The sequence below is a fragment of the Gopherus evgoodei genome, chromosome 4, assembly GCF_007399415.2.
Source record: "Gopherus evgoodei ecotype Sinaloan lineage chromosome 4, rGopEvg1_v1.p, whole genome shotgun sequence".
NCBI lineage: Eukaryota > Metazoa > Chordata > Testudines > Testudinidae > Gopherus > Gopherus evgoodei.
In genome coordinates this window covers 151,197,336-151,217,671 of record NC_044325.1, presented here as the reverse complement: position 1 = coordinate 151,217,671, position 20,336 = coordinate 151,197,336, and the positions used below count along the sequence as shown (strand labels likewise).

At 54.6% G+C, this 20,336-nt stretch overlaps 2 protein-coding genes across 2 annotated transcripts in view; both read right to left on the bottom strand.

Annotated features, from left to right (window-relative positions):
* SPTB (spectrin beta, erythrocytic) overlaps nt 1-18,822 on the bottom strand; it is a 128,334-nt gene extending 109,512 nt beyond the window's left edge. Inside the window, 1 exon segment of the mRNA XM_030561938.1 lies at nt 18,742-18,822. The gene's annotated coding sequence lies outside the window, so the exon portion shown is untranslated.
* LOC115651076 (keratin, type I cytoskeletal 9-like) lies at nt 16,561-18,735 on the bottom strand. Its single transcript, XM_030561953.1, has 2 exons — nt 18,061-18,735; nt 16,561-16,819 (listed from the first exon to the last, which is right to left on the bottom strand). The coding sequence occupies exons 1-2, from the start codon at nt 18,707-18,709 to the stop codon at nt 16,776-16,778; spliced, it is 693 nt and encodes a 230-aa protein (XP_030417813.1). The 5' UTR covers nt 18,710-18,735; the 3' UTR covers nt 16,561-16,775.
* Nucleotides 18,823-20,336: the final 1,514 nt, after the last annotated feature.

The window sequence follows — 20,336 nt, the reverse complement described above, 5'->3', positions numbered from 1 at the left end:
GCTTCAGTAGGAGTGAGGGCAAGAACACATGACTTGAGGAGAGGCTGAGGGAACTGGGATTGTTTAGTCTGCAGAAGAGAAGAGTGAGGGGGGATTTGATAGCTGCTTTCAACTACCTGAAAGGGGGTTCCAAAGAGGATGGATCTAGACTGTTCTCAGTGGTACCAGATGACAGAACAAGGAGCAATGGTCTCAAGTTGCAGTGGGGGAGGTTTAGGTTGGATATTAGGAAAAACTTTTTCACTGGGAGGGTGGTGAAGCACTGGAATGGGTTACCTAGGGAGGTGGTGGAATCTCCATCCTTAGAGGTTTTTAAGGTCAGGCCTGACAAATCTGTGGTGGGGATGATTTAGTTGGGAATTGGTCCTGCTTTGAGCAGGGGGTTGGACTAGATGACCTCCTGAGGTCCCTTCCAACCCTGATATTCTATTATTCTATGATAAGAAGACATGCATCCTTCCCCAGGCCTGGAAGGCCCAGCATGGCGCGCCTCTCTCTCTGAACTATGGGGGAGGAATGGGGGAGACAGCTACGAAAGGGATCCTTTCCCTGCCTGTCCCAGTGAAAGGCAGCCACCTCTGGAGCAGAACATGGCAGCTGTTTAATACAATACCATCCACTTAAACCCCACACGTCTGTCTGAGAATGTTTCCCGGGTACTGTTCCAGGTGGCAGCAAATGTTCCTAAAACACACGAGAGATTAGCGGGAAGCAGGCAGGGCTTGGGTAGTTGGTTTGCTCTGCCCACCTGGCAGCGCTTTGTGGCGTTGGTTTTCCCTCTGCCTTGTGTGGCAACAGGGGAGGGAAAATCACTTTTTTTAAGACCCAGGAAAAACGTGATTGGAACCCCAGGCCCAGCTCCTGACTCCAGCTCAGACTCTGTAACTGACTAGATTTGACCTTAGCAGCTCCCAGTGAGACAAGAAGCCACGGCCATCTGGGAGGCAACTAGGAATCCAGGGAAAACTGCCAGGGAAAGGGAGGCTGGCAGCAGGTATTTACCAGTGCTGGGACTGGGCCAGGACCGTCAGGTTCATACGTTTACTCCTTAGGAGAGTGCTACGGGATTTTGAACGACAAGTGGTGAGGGCCTTGCTGTTCATCTGACCCAAAAGATAGCTGCCCCAACCCCACCCTGGGGCACTGGATTTCCCCTGGATTCCTCCCTCTAAATACCCGTCAGGGCTGGCCCCGCTGAAGGGCATGGCTTGGATCAGCGTTAGTCTGGCGTAGCATGCTTGCTGTCAGGCCACATGCCGTTCTCTTTTGGCAGCTATCAGCTGTCAGTGCAAACATCCCCTTCTAGCCTAGCATATGTGACGCTATCCGCTCTTGTCGTGTCCACGAACGCTGCTGGCCTTACAGCATGTGCCTTGTAGCACCCTTGCGTGTGGTCATGCTGTGCACACTATGTACACGGGTGTGTCCACACCTGTCCACTGTGGGAGTGTGTTCACAACACAAGCATTTAGCCTAGACATGCTAGCAGCTAACCTAGTGCAGCGGGACCTGGTATTGTAGGGTTTGTGCCTTGACACTGTCCACTCCCCATCCATATTGCCACACGCACCCTGCCCACCCGCTGTCAGAGCGGGCACCCACGGAAGCTCTGTGCCATCACCGGGCGCTTTGTGACTACTCGCTCTCCGCTGGCATCAAGTGCACCTGCAGAGACTCCTCTTTCTCGCTGCCTGGCTGGTGGGTCTTGCTCCAAATGGTCAGGGTCACACTGATCACCAGAGTCAGGTCAGATCAGCCGGGACCTGAGGGGGGTATTTTTCCTTCCTCTGCAGCATGGGGAACGGTTCACCTGCTGGGATTGGCTGGCCCTCTCTCACCTAATGAGTCCCCCGCCATTGCCTGGGCCACACCTTGGTCTCCCCTGGTCTCTGCAGGTGGCTCACAACAGGTTAGATGCCTGAAGGTTGAAATGCTTCAATGCGTTGGGTAGCTGGGTGGTGCAGGTGGCCAGTACCATATCGGAGTGGAATGATCTGATGGTCCCTTCTGGCCTTAAACTGCAGAAACTGCTAGCAGGAGAAATGTGATATGGGACCAAACTTCTGCAGCTCTGTGATGCGACCGATCATCAGTGGGTGGAGATTGTCCTAGCTCCCGCTCATGATCTGCCCCCGGGGGGACGGGTGACCCAAGGCTTCCTATGTGCTAGGCCGCCCCCTCTGAGCCACAGACACTCTAAATCTATTACAGCTTCCCCAGAGGGGAAGTGAGTCTGTCGCTCCAGCTGTCCTGCCTTGTGCCTTGTGGGGTGGGAATCAGAACACCTGGGTTCTAGTCCCAACTCTGTGAGCCTAGACAAATTGCTTCCCCTCCGTGCCTCAGTTTCTCTCTCCCTGTTGAGACTGTAAGCTCTTTGGGGCGGGGACTATCCCTCGCTGTGGGGCTGGCACTCAGCAGAACATGGCCCTGATAGCTGTTGGGATCATTAAGCGAGACTATAATACAAATTAGAAACAACGACCGAGGGGCTTACCTGTTCTCCTTTGGCAAGGCTAGAGCTTAGACAAGCCCTGTTGCAGAACAGGCCTCCAGAGAAGAAAAAGAGTGCTGAATGTCGTTACGGCAGGGGATCAAATCAAGCTGACAGCGTTCATTTAAAAAGCGGGTGGCTACTCTCAAACCTTTTATGACCTTTTCCATCGCGGGGCCTGAGCAATCCCATCTGACAGAGAAGAGCCACGGGCAAGGGCCTTTGTGTAGTGACGGATTCTTTTGGCTCCTGTGCTTATAAAGCAAACAGCCCTGACCCCCTGTGGGATGGCTCAGAAGAGGGCAGCATTACGTCCGGGGTAGGCGAGGCAGGCAGCCACCCTCGAGCCCGGCCTGCCACCTTTGCTCTCACCCTGTCACTTGCAAGCCAAGCAAAACGTGACGAGACTTTCCCCGGCCCTCCTGAGCTTGTCTGTTGCTCTGGTGGTACAAGGAGCAGAGCACAATCCAGGGAGCAGGGAATGAACCTGAGGCCTCTTGATCCACACACTAAACCATGCGGTTCCAGTAGGCAAGGCCGTAGCCATCCCATTACTTGCTAGCCGTGGCCCAGCCACCACTAGTGGGGACAACGTGCTGCCTGGAAGGGCTTACCCAGGCCACCCATTTCACCCTGATTAGCTCTTCCCCATACATCCCGGTGAGCCTGTGTTCCGGAGCCATGAGCACGCACACGTTGCTGGGGGCGGGGTATGGGGCTCTCAGCAATGCATGCATTGGGGGGGTGGGTTCTCCTGTGGCCTGGACTCTAACCACATGGGCCAAGATCATCTAGAGGAATGACGCTTTTCCTGTTAACCCCATGGAAACTGTGGGCTGATTCGATAGCCATGTTTCCACAGGGAGAGCCATGAGGAGGGGACACATCTCCCTGGTGATTTAGACTATCATAGAATCATAGATGAGTAGAGTCATCTAGTCCAACCCCCTGCTCAATCCCCAACTAAATCATCCCAGCCAGAGCTTTGTCAAGCCTGACCTTAAAAACCTCTAAGGAAGGAGATTCCACCACTTTTCTGGGTAGCCCATTCCAGTGCTTCACCACCCTCCTAGTGAAATAGTGTTTCCTAATATCCAACTTAAACCTCCCCCACTGCAACTTGAGACCATTGCTCCTTGTTCTGTCATCTGCCACCACTGAGAATAGCCGAGCTCCATCATCTTTGGAACCCCCTTCAGGTAGTTGAAGGCTGCTATCAAATCCCCCCTCACTCTTCTCTGCAGACTAAATAAGCCCAGTTCCCTCAGCCTCTCCTCGTAAGTCATGTGCCTGAGACCCCTGATCATTTTTGTTGCCCTCCGCTGGACTTTCTCCAATTTGTCCACATCCTTTCTGTAGTGGGGGGCCCAAAACTGGATGCAATACTCCAGATGTGGCCTCACCAGTGCTGAATAGAGGGGAATAATCACTTCCCTCAATCTGCTGGCAATGCTCCTACTTATGCAGCCCAATATGCCATTAGCCTTTTTGGCAACAAGGGCACACTGTTGACTCGTATCCAGCTTCTCGTCCACTGTAACCCCTAGGTCCTTTTCTGGAGAACCGCTGCCTAGCCAGTCAGTCCCCAGCCTGTAGTGGTGCATGGGATTCTTCCATCCTAAGTGTAGGACTCTGCACTTGTCCTTATTGAACCTCATCAGATTTCTTTTGGCCCAATCCTCTAATTTGTCTAGGTCACTCTGGACCCCATCCCGACCCTCCAGCATATCTACCTCTCCACACAGCTTAGTGTCATCTGCAAACTTGCTGAGGGTGCAATTTATCCCATTATCCAGATCATTAATAAAGATATTGAACAAAACCAGCCCCAGGACCGACCCCTGGGGCACTCTGCTTGATACCAGCTGCCAACTAGTCATTGAGCTGTTGATCACTACCCGTTGAGCTCGACAATCTAACCAGCTTTCTCTCCACCTTATAGTCCATCCATCCAATCCATAATTTTTTAACTTGCTGGCACGAATACTATGGGAGACTGTATCGAAAGCTTTGCTAAAGTCAAGATATATCCCATCCACCGCTTTCCCCATATCCACAGAGCCAATTATCTCCTCATAGAAGGCAATCAGGTTGGTCAGGCATGATTTGCCTTTGGTGAATCCATGTTGACTGTTCCTGATCACCTTCTTCTCCTCCAAGTGCTTCAAAATGGATTCCTTGAGGACTTGCTCCGTGATTTTTCCAGGGACTGAGGTGAGGCTGCAGTTCCCCGGATTCTCCTTCATCCCTTTTTTAAAGACTAGGTCTCCCCACTCCCTGTAGGGTCCATTGCTCGCACAGACCCCAAACCTAGGCTCTGCAGGGGTGCGAGAACGCACCGGCCAGCTGCCTGGCAGCGTCCGTTGTGTTGGCTGTTGTGGGGGAAAAGTCTGCAGCAGCTCCGTTTTCTCGTGCTGCCCTTTCACCTCCTCTTGGGTTTCTTGGGACTGGGTAATTCGATGATGACTTTTACTTCATTCTTCAGCAAAGAGCGGCATCAGCCAGCAGGGGGTTAATAGAGGACTTGTTACAGTCATCTCCAGCATCGTGCAAACCTACGGGTGGTGTGCCACTTGAATTTGCCATGGGAAAAACAGAGAATTTATCTATAATATTTATCTGGCTTCCATCACGGCAGGAGTCGAGGTCCACTTCGGCGCTGATATATTTAACCTCATGCACCCCAATGCAGGGGTATGAGCCCCATTTTTCAAATGGGGATAAGAAAGTCCAAGTGATTTGCCCAAGGTAACACAGGAAGTCTGTAGCAGAGCAGGCATTTGAACACTGGCTAGCACCCTAACCACAAGGCCACCCTTCCTTTCATCTTGCATTGCTGATGGAGGGGACAACTGATTAGCAAGTCCAGTGCTGCAGCCCCCGATCCTGCCTGGGTTTTGTTCAGCGGCCCGCGGGAGCCCTGCAGCTCAGTAGGCAGTGGAAGCACAACCTGTCTTCGGGAAAGCTACTGGAGTGGGGAACGAGGTGGGCGCATTTTGCAGCCGCTCGACAAAGTTCTGCGTTTTCTGTGTGCACTGGTTCAGAACCCACTCCCGCAGGTCTGGGAAAGCAAAGCGCTTGCAGCATTCGAAACAGAACCGGCTGGACAATGGGCTTGGCACCTCACAGGATGGCCCAAGATTTCAAACACCGGCTTCAGCCTCAGATCGAGACAAAAAGGCAAATTCTTGGAATTTTTGCAAGATGAAACATTCTGAAATATTTCATTCACGGCCTTATCGACGCATGTCTTTTTCACTGAGACTTTTAGATTATATCCTTTTACACTGTGGTTTCTACTACACCGGTCTAACCATTTTGATTTTGTAAGACAATATAATGATCATGTACTGTTATTTGTATTAATGTCGCATCTCAGAGCCACCATCATGGCTCCATTGTGCTAGGCGCTGCAGAGACCCAGGACAAGGAGATGGTCTCTGCCCCACAGAGCTTGCCAACTAGTTTAATATAACAGAAGAGGCGAAATGCTAAAGCTGGAACACAAGGTTTTGATGCTCTCCTGTGGGGGCGTCAATGAAATCGATACGTTCTCACAAAGCATTGAAGCTTTGTCCAAGCAGAGTTTTCGGTTGGAAGGTTTCTCACCAGCTCTCATTTTCAGTGGATATGCGATAAAATTGGCCCTCATAGCAAGGGACTTTGTCCAACAATGCAGTCCATGGCATGCTGCTTTTGGAAACGTGTCGCCGGGCTTTTGGAGTATTTGTATCCTACTTCTTCCCACAGATGTTTAGAGCGTTTCTGCCTTGCATCACAACAGAGTCACTATATTATAATGTGACACCAGCCCGAGCAACCAGCCACACTGAATCCGAGAGGCTCGTTTGCTTTTGTTTTATGAGCTCCATCTGCCATCCCTGAAGCACAGGCTGGGTAGGAACTGCAGCCAGCCTGCAGCCACCCTGCTCACAGGCCTCAGCAGTGCAAGGTAGCTCACTCCATTCCCTGTGGGCTAGGCTGGGTCTGATCCACGCTGAGTCAGACAGGCCTCGAACAGAGGGGGGCGGAAATTGGGGAATGCAGAGTTGAGGCAGGACACAATGAGAGGTCATGTAGCAGGCGGGCCCCACAGGAAACCAGCTCCCACTGGGAATGGATGAGGCACACACACACACACAAGTGTCTCTCTCTCTCTGACACACACACACACAAAAGTCTCACGCACACATGCATCTGATGAAGTGGGCTGTAGCCTATGAAAGCTTATGCTCAAATAAATTGGTTAATCTCTAAGGTGCCACAAGTACCCCTGTTCACTTTGCGGATACAAACTAACACGGCTGCTACTCTGAAGCACACATGAGTGTCTCTCTTTCTCTCTCTCTCTCTCTCACACACACACACAAAAGTATCACGCACACACACACACACACAAGCATCACACAGGAGCGTCTCTCACACACACACACGAATGTCTCTCACACACGAGTCTCTCACACGAGTCTCTCTCACACACACACAAGTGTCTCTCTATCACACATACATACACGAGTCTCACACACAAGTGTCACACACATGAGTCTCTCTCTCACACACACATATCTCTCACACACAGAGACACACACATGAGAGCCATACACACACACGAGAGCGTCTCACACACGTAACCAGGATCTTGCCAGAACATGGGATGTGGGCAGGGCCGACTCCAGGCACCAGCTCAGCAAGCAGGTGCTTGGGGCGGCCAAGGGGAAGGGGCAGCACGTCGGGCTCTTCGGCGGCAATTCGGCAGTGGGTCCCTCGGTCCCTCTCGGAAGGGAAGGACCCGCCGCTGAATTGCCACCGAAGAAGAAAGCAGCACAGTGGAGCTGCCGCTGATCATAATCGCGGCTTTTTTTTTCCGCCGCTTGGGGCGGCAAAAACCCTGGAGCTGGCCCTGGGTGCGGAAGGATGTTGGGGGTGTGTGCAGGGTAGGGAATGGGCACACACACATGCTAGCTACTGCTGGGTTCTGGCTCTCACGGGGTATCCCCCCACCCCGCCACAGCCTGCCCTGGGTGTGAGCATGCGGGGCTGGGGCTCAGGGCCGGCTTTAGGCCTATTCCACCAATTGCCCTGAATCGAGCCCCGTGCCTAAGAGGGCCCCACTTCCAGGGAGAATCCCTTCCCTGCCTAGAGGCGCCTTTTTTAATTTTTACTCACCTGGCAGCGCTCCGGGTCTTCAGCGGCACTTCGGTGCCGGGTCCTTCGCTTGCTCTGGGTCTTCGGTGGCACTTCGGTGCCGGGTCCTTCAGTGCCGCCAAAGACCTGGAGCGAGTGCAGGACCCGCCGCCGAAGACTCAGAGCGCCGCAGGGTGAGTACAAGCCCCATTTGGTTTTTTTACATTTTTTTTTAAGTCATCCCTGCTGGGGCCCCGCCAAAACTGTTGGAATTGGGCCCTGCACTTCCAAAAGCCGGCCCTGCTGGGGCTGTGGGCCAGGGTCACGGCGGAGCGCAGGCGCTCGGGCCTGAAGCCCTGCACGTGTGCGTGGCTCACGCTGGCTCTGCAGGAGCAGGAGCAGGGACAAAAGGTGGGTAGCTTCTCACAGCTCTTCCCACGCCTCCCTGCCCCCAGGCTGGCACACACTGCTGGGGACAGGGGCTGTGCTCTCCAGAGCAGGGCACATTGGGTGGGACGGACCCCGCCGGTAAAGGGCTCAAGATCCCAGCCACTGCTCTCCCCGTAATGACCGGGCTGGATTTCACCTGCTCCCCCCCTCCACGGGGCCCAGCTCCCCGCTGGCAGCACCACAGAAGGGGAACCCTTTGGAAGTGGTGCGATCGGGAGGAAGAGTCACACTCTCACAGCTGGGTCAGAGACATGGGACATGTTCCAGGCACTCCTGGCTTCACTCCCCGCCTGCCGCATTGGGAGCGATGGTCCCCATGGCACAGCCCTTCCCAAGGCTGGAAAATGCTTGTTAATCTCTGTCCTGCTGCCCTGCCCAGTGACGGTGGCCCCCAGAGGTGGCTGTGGTGAGGGAGCGCCAGGCATGGCCATCTTCACCGCTGGCACACGGACACATGCATCCCATCGGCACGGGCCCCACGTGGCGCTGCGCTTCCACGCGGCAGCCTCAAGGTCGGCCCAAGGGCCGGCAGGAACAAACGATAGGAGTGAGTGTGAGCTGACGGGCGGTGCCGCTCCTTCTCCAGCCGCCGTGGCCCGGCACCCCGAGTGGGGGCGAAGAATTGATGCGCCGGGAAAGGCGAGTGGCAAAGCGCTACCCCCGTTCAGTGCTGCTGGAAGTTGCACGATGCTCAGCAGAGAAGAGCCCTGTTGTAACAGGCAGAGCCCATATCCGTGTCCCCAGGCTCAGCACCCTGCCTACGGATACGGGAGCAAGGGACCGCTGCATCGTTCAACCATTGGGACGCGTCTCCGCCGATGTAAGTAGCATCAGCAGCTCCTCCAAGAGGGCAGACATGGCCATCCCTCTCCCCACACGCACTAACTCTGTCCTAGTGCTCTAGGAACCAAACGGGCTTCCAGGTGTCCCGCTCTCACTGTGCCCAAGGGGAGTCGATCCATCTGCCAGCCCATCCCCACAATCCGCCAGCCTTTGCCCAGACAGCAGCCCAGACCAGAAGCACAAGACGGCAGAGTCTGTGGGATCTGGCTTTCTCCTTTGGGAGGGTGCTTGGGGGAAGCAAATAAAGAAACAACCCTTTTCCAGACACATCGTGTTTCCCCAGAAGTCAACGCCCAAAGGTGTCCTGGCCGTCTAGCCAACACTGGGCACATCCTGAGAGCAGGGACTGGCTGCAGTGAGCCTCCCATATCAATTAAACCACAGGACATATGCACACGCTGACACTCCACAGGCTAAAAATAGAGCTCAGTGACATAAACCAGAGTATAATCTCTGGTCCCTTCGGAGAAGTGTCCCCCTGCCACAGACCTCTCCTGCCTTGCCGAGACTCACCAGTCAGGGATCAGCAAGCAGGCTCCCCCCAAAATACAATCCTCTTTAAAATCACCTGATTTTCTCCACCAAACAACCCGTGAGGTTCCCTTCCTTTGCCTTCTGAGTTTCAGAGCCTCAAGGGGCCAGCTTTTCAAGCTTTTCTCTGCAGCCACATGGGCTAGACTTACTGTTTTCAAAGGAGGAAAGATTCTCACCTGACTCCAGCAGCTGGTGCTTTAGAACAATGCCAAATATTGGGGGAGTCATGGAAAAAAAACCATGCGAGCTGGCAGCACTGCAGCCCACTCTTAAACTTGCCTTTTCCAAGAAGTGGTTCAGGCACTAGCCCAGGACTTGAGACCTCATTTCAAGTCCCTACTCTGCCACAAACTTCCTGTGTAACCTTGGCCAGGTCACTTAGCCTCTCCGTGCCTCAGTTTCCCATCTGTATTACCATTATTTGTATTACCACAGCACTTGGGAGCCCAGGCCTGAGCCAGGACTCCATTGTGCCAGGTGCTGGACAAACAAGATGGGCCCTGCTCCAAGGCGCTTACAATCTATGTGAAATCCTGTCAAGGGGTCTACTCACTGCAAGAGCACATCCCCATAGCCAGAGGTGGCACAGTAGGGATGCCCCTGGATGGTCCCCCTGCCCACAGTCACTCCATAGCTGCAGTGGTCTCTCTTCCTGCCACTCGGCCCTCCGGCCTGGTCACGCTTTAGTCCACATCTTCCGGGGTAACAGAGAGTCCAACCCAGCTATATCCTGGGGTCTTGTAGCAGGTCCTCCCTCCATCTCTGGGCTTTGTGGTCCTCACACCCCTTATCTCAGGGGCTTCACCTCACTTTCCTCAGTGGCTGGGAGGGGAACGCAGGCCCTTCCTCTACTCTGGGCTTCAGCCCAGGGGGCTGGCAGCTAAGGTCTGCTCCCTTAGACTCCTTGCTGCCCCTCTGGACCCCCCCCCCACCTCTGCTGCAAACTTCCTGGCTTTATCACCACCCAGCTCCTCCCCAGCTGGGCCCCACCCTCAGTGAAGCCTGGGCTTAACAGGCTTCTCAGGCCCCCATTAACCCCTTCAGGCCCTGTGTGGGTACAACTCCCCTTCCCCAGTGTTGTGAGGTGTGACCAAGAGGGAGTTGTTTGTAGCGTTTTAATGATGCTGATGCTTGCCTCAGTTTCCTCCCACACCTTGCATGGCTACCCAGTGTCGGGGGAAAGGATGAGATCTGCTCTCAGGGCAGAACAAGAAGCGTCGGAAGGTGGGTGTCACTCCCTGTCTGGCCCGTTAAAGAAGACAAATCAAGAGCCTGACAAAGACGCCTCATAGGGTGACCAGATGTCCTGATTTTATAGGGACAGTCCCGATTTTGGGGTCTTTCTCTTATATAGGCTCCTATTACCCCCCACTCGTCCCGATTTTTCACACTTGCTGTCTGGTCACCCTAACACCTTAAGGCCTAAGCAATCCACTGAAACCCGGGGCAGGTGGGACGTGGGAACTGAGCTGGAAAACAAGGGGGAAAGGAATCAGGTGATGAGCAGAGGGGCTGCCCTGGGGACTCAGGGTCCCTATCCTGTGGGGACAAAGGGACAAAAGAGGGAGCCAGAGACGGAGCCCTGGCTCACCAGGGTACCAGTCTGAGGGGAGGGCTAATGGCTATGACTCAAGGCTGCCGGTGTTAGTGTAACTACATCCTGAGGGGAGCTTTGTGCCTGAAGGGACATGGTACACACCTCCCGCAGGGGCTGGATTCGGTGCAGGGAGGCCGCAGGCCTGCCCCTGCGGAGGTGTGTAGGGCCGGTACGCTAACGGGTAACTCCCAGGGGTCTGGTGACCAGCTGGGGCATAGACCAGAGCCTGTGACTCCGTGACACCAGGCTAAATCCGTTGACACAGATACTCCAGCAGTGGGGGCCATAGAAACACCTACGCTAGATACAGCAGACTGCCCGACGCAACAGGGTGGAACAACAAGAACCAGAAATCACGCTGGTGCCTGAGATCACGCTAAAGAAACACCTTAAACTTTGGGGAACTGCACAAACCTTCAGAGCACCACAGTGACCAGAGAACCCGGGCCCTGTTTTCAACACAGAAGTGAAGTGCGGAGGGTGGGAAATCAAGGCAGGGTCTGAGAGAGAGTGTCTGGTGAGGGAGGAGGGGGCAGAGTATGAAATATGACTGCTGCTTCCGTTCGGAGCATTGCCAGCGCGTTGGGTATGTGTCTTAATGCGGTACATGAGGTGTAAGGGTAGGAATCCTCCCTGGTATTGGACACTCGGCTGGGCTGGCTGAATGGCAAGGTATCTGGCCTGGCAACCAGAGAGCCGGCACTTCTGGGCAGATCAGACTCACTGCAGCCGTCGGGACAGACCTTTGCTCAGAAAAGGTCAGAGCGCTTTCAAGTCTGGACATAAGCTGAGACGCCTGCTTCTGAGAACCACAACAGAAAGAGCACCCGTCCGTTAGGTGACGCAGGCGTCTGTGTCCACCTGGTCCCTGAGCCACTTGGGTGATTTTCATCAGGCTAATCACAGATTGTTATACAGGGAAACCAAATTTCCTGAACACCCAGTTTGCTAAAGGGCAGTCAAGACTGTGGCCGATGCAGAGCTCCCGCTGTGTCTGATCGCTGTGAATTTCAGACTGGCCCACAGGGTGCACGGAAACGTATCCTGTGGCCCGTGGTGGGCTGGGGGGAGGGGGTCTCCTTTTAGTTAACGGGTGACAAGTGCTGACGTGAGAGGCTGCCCCGTGAAAACAACATTATAGGAATCAAGCAGCTAATCCCCCACCATTCGCTCAGGGCCACCCCGGCTCAGGTACTGTCTGGAAATCCCTCTGAAGATTAACATACTGAAGAGGTACTACGCGATATTATTTAGATTCGCTGAACAGGGAGATAAATCATCTGTAGCAAGGGAAATGGCAGGCCTGTTTGGGCAAAACTCTGCATGTTCACTTCAGCATCTAACTTCTAAAGCCTCTAAGAATTTGAGGCTCAATGCGCCTGATGGCATCTTTCTACTTTCTGCAGTATCAGAGGGTAGCCGTGTTAGTCTGGATCTGTAAAAGCAGCAAAGAATCCTGTGGCACCTTATAGACTAACAGACGTTTTGGAGCATGAGCTTTCGTGGGTGAATACCCACTTCCTCACATGCATCTGAGGAAGTGGGTATTCACCCACGAAAGCTCATGCTCCAAAACGTCTGTTAGTCTATAAGGTGCCACAGGATTCTTTGCTGCTTCTACTTTCTGCAGCTTCCCTGACTTCGCTGACTTCTTCAAGAACCAGAGCTCTGGGGAAGTTAGGCCCAGAGGGACAGGGAATTCAGCACAGGAACAGCCCAGATGCTCCTCCACGCTGTAGCAGCACCTGCTGTCTCAATTTCCAGAATCTCTGTTCCATGTAAAAACAACGTCAGTCTTTAGCCGTTACGGTTGTGAAAACAAATCTCTCAGAAAGGTGTCTGGGTGTAACCAGCCCGGAGTCCGCAGGGACCCTGGGACCATCGCTCGCAGAGGTGTGAACTGTCCTGTTCTTCATGGTGAGGGGACGTTATCACTGCCAGCCACAGCACGGCGCCTGTCAGCAAGGAAGGGGAGGGGCTGCACTCTGCACGGCTCACTGGGTGCCAGGGCTCCTGGGTGCCAAACGTGCATGGCCTTTGGGATGCGCCAGCACTGGGGTTTTTTTGCCAATCAGGGAGCCCGGGCTCATCCCAGCTTCAGAGAGAGGGAGCGTAGCAGCAACACAACCCTGTCCTGCCTCATCTGAGTGGGGCCCTTTTGTGGGCAGAGCTCAGAAAAGCCCTGCCACCACCTTCCTCTCCCGCATCCGACTGGGGCTAGGGACTGGGTTGCGGGTTGGTTGGGCATCTGGGGTCAGGGTATTAACTTTGTTCCTCTCACAGCAGCACCCAGAGGCTGCAGTCAGGACTGGAAGGCAGCTCAGGTATCCGGCCGTGTAATTAAAGAGCCAGCAGGCAGATCTGACTCACGGCCACAGCTGGGCCCCCAGAAATAGACACACCCTGCACCCAAAGAGCCAGGTGAGATGGCGAGGTACAGAACACAAGAGGAGAAGCTGAGACAAGAAGGCCAGTAGTAGAAATACTGGGTCACCTCTCAGCTAAGGCTCTGGCTAGGCTCATGGTGGCGTGCAGAGCACATGCTGCAGGGAAAGACTCTGGCAAGGGACGGCAGTGGGGAAAGGCTCCAGCAGTGGGGAGCTGATGGAGCCTCTGATTGCTCCCTCCCACCCCAGCGCTGGAGCCTTTCACCGCGGTGGGGAAACACTGGAGAGGCACTGGGCAACCATGCTGCTAAAAAGCATGAGTGTCACTGGGGGCGGCACTGCTGGACATGGTGCTGGAAGGGTAGACGTAGCCTTCCGGTGCAAATTGGAGGCTTCCTAGTGTTTTGCTTTCAGTAAAGCAGAGATCTTAATAAGGCAGCAACAGGCCACCTGCTGAGGCTATGAGCGGGGTGCTTCTTTGAAAGGCAGGGGCAGGGTCCCCTGGGAGGCCCCTTTAGTGGCAGGGTCCCCTGGAAGGCCCTAGCTCGCTCTTACATAGCGCTTGCTGTCAGGGGATCTCAAAGTGTTTCACAAATGAGCATTCTGCCTCTTTTACAGATGGGGAAACTGAGGCAAGGGGCGATGAAATGACTTGCTCAAGGCCACCCCACAGGGCACTAACAGAACTGGGACTAGAACCCAGGTCTCCTGGGCCCCAGCCCCATGCGATATCCACTAGGCAACACTGTCTGCCCTAGGCAAGGGTACTAGCTGAGAGGGGCGGGGCAGTATGGGCAGGTTATGGCTGTCCAGGCTTTCAGATCATGGCAAAGAACGTAACCAAAGAACCAAGCCAGAACGGTAGCGAGGTGATGCCAGGCCAGTCTGGGACATTTGCTGAAGGAGCAGAGGGGAAACAGTTAGTAACAGCACAACATACACAGCCATTGCCACCACAGCTGGGGCGTTAGGCCACCCGGCTCTTTCTCTCTCACAATGTGCTGGTAGCGCCTAGGTACTCCAGCCAAGCCCAGGCCCCCATCAGATGAGGCACTGCAGACACAGAACCCAAGATGCCCTTGGCCTCAGAAAGTTCACTGTCTCCATAAGCGACATGGTCCCCATCACCACAGTGTCTGAGCAGCTCCCAATCTCCGTGTGCGTCTCTTCACACATCTCTGTGATGGGGAGTAGAGGGACAGAGAGACAAGCTGACATCACATAGGGAGTTTGCAGAGGAGCAGGAAGCTGGATCCAGGTGTTCTCATGTCCAAGCTGAGTGCCCCTAACTATGGGGTCACCAAGCCTTTCTGGCAAAGTCTACAAAACCACCGCACATGGACCGGACCTCCTCCGGCCAGCTCTGCCCAGACATTCTGAAGCCTTAGCTCACGGAGGACACAATGTCAGATATTTTCTTTTCGAGCTCTGAACCTTGGCAGCCCTCTCAGGCACAGACGATGTGCAGGGCTGTCATAAACAGATAGTTAAGGGTTAATGTCTCTCTTATCTGTAAAGGGTTAACAAACAGGGACCCCAAACACCTGACCAGAGGACCAATCAGAAGACAAGATACTTTCAAATCTCATGGGAGGGAAGCCTTTGTTTGTGGGCTTTGGGTTTGGCTTTGTTCTCTCTGGGTCCTGGACCGGACTAGAGGTGCAACCAGGTTTCTGCCAATCTCCCTGCTACAGTCTCTTATCTATTCAGAATTGTGAGTAAGAAAAGGCGGTCATAGTCTTTTAATTTTTTTTTTAATTTGCATGTGTGTTCTGCTGGTATAGTTGACTCACAGCTGGAGTTCTATTGTCTAACAAAAGACCCCTGTTAATCTTAATGGCCCTTGCCTGAGGCCATTTCTATGCATAGCCAGACGGAGCAAGGAAAAAAAAATTCTCTGGCTGTAGGTTTTAAAAAAACAAACCCTTCTCTCTGCTTACAAGCAGCTAACAGAGAAAAGAAAATTAATAATTCTACTGGCTTTTGGATTCTACTCTTTCCCACACACTGCACACCATGTCAAGTATAATTCCCAATTCTGGATCTTAGCGTCCAAAATATGGGTACTAGCATGAATTCCCCTAAGCTTAATTACCAGCTTAGATTTGATAGGCTGCCACCAATCAGGAATTTTTAGGGCCTGATACCCTCTGGTCCCCCCAAAACCTTCCCAGGGGACCCCAAGACCCAGATTCCTTGAGTCTCACAACAAAGGGAAATAAGCCATTCCCTCTCCCCTCCCTTCTTCCTCCCAGCTCCTTCCCGCCCTGGGAACACTAGGATCTGCCCTGGGAACACTAGAAGATCGCCTGATTCAACTTTTTGAATCACCACACCAGAGGAGTGTTACCTTCCCCCTCACCCAGAGGCAATACAAGCTGCATGAATATAACACAAAGAGAAAATTTATCCTTCCCTTCTCCCCACCAATTCCCTTGAACCTTAACTAGGAGAAAAAAATTAAACAGGTCTTAAAAGCAAAACTTTTAATAAGAAAGAAAGAAAAAAGTAAAAGGTTTATCTCTGCACTTTAGATGGTAAACAGTTACAGGGTCTTTCAACTATAAACAATAGAAAGAAACTTTCTCCAGCAGAGAAACAATTTAAGCTACTTCCAGCAAGTACACCTATGTAAATGGAAAAAAAAATTAAAAGACTATGACCGCCTTTTCTTACTCACAATTCTGAATAGATAAGAGACTGTAGCAGGGAAATTGGCAGAAACCTGGTTGCACCTCTAGTCCCATCCAGGACCCAGAGAGAACAAAGCCAAACCCAAAACCCACAAACAAAGGCTTCCCTCCCATGAGGTTTGAAAGTATCTTGTCTCCTGATTGGTCCTCTGGTCAGGTGTTTGGGGTCCCTGTTTGTTAACCCTTTACAGGTAAGAGAGACATTAACCCTTAACTATCTGTTTATGACAAGGGCAGGCACTAAAAAGCACAGGGAACTGCACTGACACATTTTGACGACATCCAGAAGAGTGAAAGAGCTGACCATTCACTTGGATCATACACTTAGCAACGAAAATGCATCAGGAGGACAACCTCCATCCAACTCAGTGTCAGGGCAGCTGTCGGAAGCCAAGCCATGACATCAAGCCTTCCACCTGAGGGTTTGCACATCATATTTCTATACATGAACCGCAGAAAGGAAGCCACTGTTGGGGCTGGGATCGGAGGTGCTCAGGGACTGAGATGTGATCGCTGTGTGCAACGTGGGCCGAGTTAGCATTGCTTCAGGAAGCAGAACTTTTGCATTCCTGACTCTGTGGTCTGTAGATGCTCCGTCACAATACCCAGCTGCATTCAGTGAACAGACTGGAGGGCAGAGATGGGGGCTCTCTGGCTCACACTTTCACATGCAGGAAGGTGCAATCTGAGGTGCTGCTCCCTTTAAAATGACCAAAGAAATGACAGGGGGCAGCCAGTCAGCCCTTCCTGGCTCCTGTCAGTTTCAGGCCCCACAGTGGCAGAGTACCAAGGTGACCAGATGTCCTGATTTTATAGGGACAGTCCTGATTTTGGGGGGGCTTTTTCTTATAGAGGTCCCTATTACCCCCCACTTCCCATCCCGATTTTTCACACTTGCTGTCCGATCATCCTACAGCGTACACAGCTTGAGAGACAAAACCCCAGAGATGTGAATCGAATGGGGCCCATGAAGAAGAGAACTCGGGCTGGAGGGAGGACTAAATGGTGAGCTAATGTACAGGAAGGATGGGCCAAGACTAGCTGGACTAGTGGGGAAGCCAGTCTCAGCTGGGTGAAGGCAGATTTCTCTGCCCAGGGTTCTGACCAGACACAGGCAGTTTCACTCACTTTCAAAGTGCAAGGAGCTGGATGGACTGAGAGCACCAGACACCAACATTGCCATCATGGGGTCCACCAAACAGCCCCTGCCGCGCCGCAGCACTGGGGGAAGTGCCACTTCTAAGGCCTGGAGGAAGCTTCTCCTCAGCCACTGGCCTTCCCCAGGGAAAGGCAGAAGCTCCCCTCACTTGAGATTCATGAAAGATTAGAACAAGCACCAGGATACACTCCATAAGGAACCGTCCTGCGCTGGCAGGGAGCTGCATGCTGACTCCTGCTAGAGGTGCCAGCAGTGGAGGCTTGGCCTGGGCTCTAAGCACCTGAACCCAGATCCACACATGTCATATCAGACGATGGCAGCGGCTCCTTAACAGCAAACACAGGCTGGATTCAAGCCAGAGACCCCCAGAGGAAAGGCTCCATAGCCCCCCCCCCCTTTTTATCCAGCTTGTCCTTACACTGCAACTAATGACAGGGTGTTGAACACAGGACAAACTGGACAGTCCCTACCTCAAAGGACTTGCAATCTAAATACTAAATCCCTTGGGGCAGGGGATTTAGAGCACGCCCAGGCACAGAGCGCGCACACAGACCCGAACTTTGCTCTGTCTGTACCAGATCTTTCCAGAGACGCTGCTACTTGGGGCTGTGCTGGGAGAACCCCTGACCCCAGGACACAAACACGGCAATTGGCTTCTTAGCGCCCCAGTAGGGCAAGGAGAAAGGGACCCTCATCCGGCTCCCCCCAGGAGTCCCTGAGGCAGGGCTGGGGACCAGCCGAGAGGGGCATGGGGGGACTGAAACAACCCCCCACCCGCGCACCTTCCAGAGGCTTGCCAGGAAACTGTCTCCAAGTCCACGCTATAAATAGGCTTCTCCAGGGCGCATCATTCCACGCAGCGCCCGGGCTCCCTGCGGCACAGCAGCCGGCGCCAGCGCAGAGGGCTGGGCCGGTGTCCGGAGAGCGGTGTGTGTGCTGCGGGGGGGGGGTGTCTCCCAGTTCTGCGCCCTCTCTCTGCGTCCCTGCAGCCTCCTCCCTTGCACCCGGCCCCCCTCCGTGCGCCCCGGATCCAGACCCCGTCCCTTCCCTGCCCCCCGGATCCGGACACTTTCTCCCTCCGTGCGCCCCGGATCCGGACCCCGTCCCTTCCCTGCCCCTCAGATCCGGACACTTTCTCGCTCCGTGCGCCCCTGATCCGGACACTTTGTCCCTCCGTGCGCCCCGGATCCAGACCCCGTCCCTCCCCTGCGCCCCAGATCCGGACACTTCCTCCCTCCGTGCGCCCCGGATCCGGGCCCCCTCCCTTCCCTGCCCCCCGGATCCGGACACTTTGTCCCTCCGTGCGCCCCGGATCCGGACTTCGTCCCTTCCCTGCCCCCGGATCCGGACACTTTCTCGCTCCGTGCGCCCCTGATCCGGACACTTTGTCCCTCCGTGCGCCCTGGATCCGGGCCCCGGCCCCGGCCCCATCCCCGCGCAACTCACGGCCGGCGCGGACTCACCTGTCCAGGGCAGCGGCAGCAGCGCAGAGTCCCGGGCAGCGGCGAGGCAGAGGCGCGGCGGGGCTGGGGCAGGGGCAGCGCGGGGAGCGCCGAGCGGAGCCGCCCAGCCCTGCGATATAAATAACATTATCTGGGCGAGCAGGGACATTCCTGCCCGAGGACAGCGCTGCTGCCCGGCCCAGATAGTCCCGCTGCCTCCAAGGGAGGGCGGGGGGGAGGAGGTGCCCGCCCCGCAATGCAGCACAGCGGACCCCCAGGCCAACGACAGCAGCAGGCACCCGGCGATGCCCAGCAGCGGTGCCGGGGCCAGCAGGCCCGCACCAGGGCTCGGCCACACCCAGCGCGGTGCGGCGGGGCTGGCCCTGCGGGAAGCGGTGGGCGGGGGGGAGACGATGCTGGTGCCGCCGCTGCTGGCAGGCTGGGTGGAACCAGGGCCCACCTCTGCGCTCTGCCCTGGCAGCACCCTGCTGGGCACCCCAGCCACAGAGGGCCCCACGTGGGCCAGAGCCTGGAGCCAGGTCCTGCAGGGGCATCTCACCTAGGAAACCCCACCCCCAGCTTGGCTGGCACAAGGGAGCTGGAATGGCCAAGTTGCACCTGGCAGCTGTGCCACCCCTGGGTATTAGGAGTGAGGGGGGTTAATAACCTCCGCTTGGCCACTGCACCCAGGCCTTCCCCAGGTGAGTCTGCATGCCAGCCTCCCTGGCTCTGACCGGAGACTACAGGGGGAGATTGGCCACCAGGAGGATGCATCCATTTGCCCGAGGTTTTTACCCAAACCTACCTCTTTGAGCTGAAATCGACCTTGTGTCTCTTTAAATCCAGGCTGAGCCGAACTGGCACATCCCCACACTGGCTGTCCGGCTGCAAGAAGAGAACTGGGTCCTGTGCCTCCAGCCCTGCCTGCCTACGGAAGGGCCGAACTAACCCGATACAACACAGGCTGGAAGAGAGAGCTTGAGTCCAAGCACTTGAAGAGCTTCCCAGGCCACTTGTTTCTAAGAAGGGCCTGACATCTGGAACGGCTGCAAATCTAAAAAACGTTTGGGGACATGGTCCATGGGTAGGGCCAGGATTTTCAAAAGGCACCTAGATCCAGATGCTCAGAAAAGCCCAGCATGTCACGTGCTGAGCCCTTCTGATCACCTTTCCCGCCAGGGCTGGGTGCTGAGCCCTTGGAAATCTGGCCCTGAGCTGGATGGAAAATTTGGCCCTATATGTCTGTGCAGTGTCTAGCACCCGGGGGCCGGAGCTTGGATAAGGTCTGGGGGTGCTGTATGAATAACTGTCGATTCCAGTTTGCTCACCCCTGTTAAAGGGCTGGGCCGTTCGCTGCCAGGCTGGGCACGCAAGGGTGCCATACAAAGTAACATCATCAAACAATGGACAAACTAGAGCACAAATGATAAACTGCAGTGAGATCGGCGCAGAACACAAAGCCTCTGCCTGAGCCCGAGGACAGTTCAGATAATGGCCTATCTCAGCTAAACCATGGCAGGGCCAAGCAAGCGGAGTGATTCCCCCTACACCCAGCTGCAAACGCTCAGTCTCTGGTATCTCTAACAGCAACGACTCCACAACCCCCCTCCACAGCT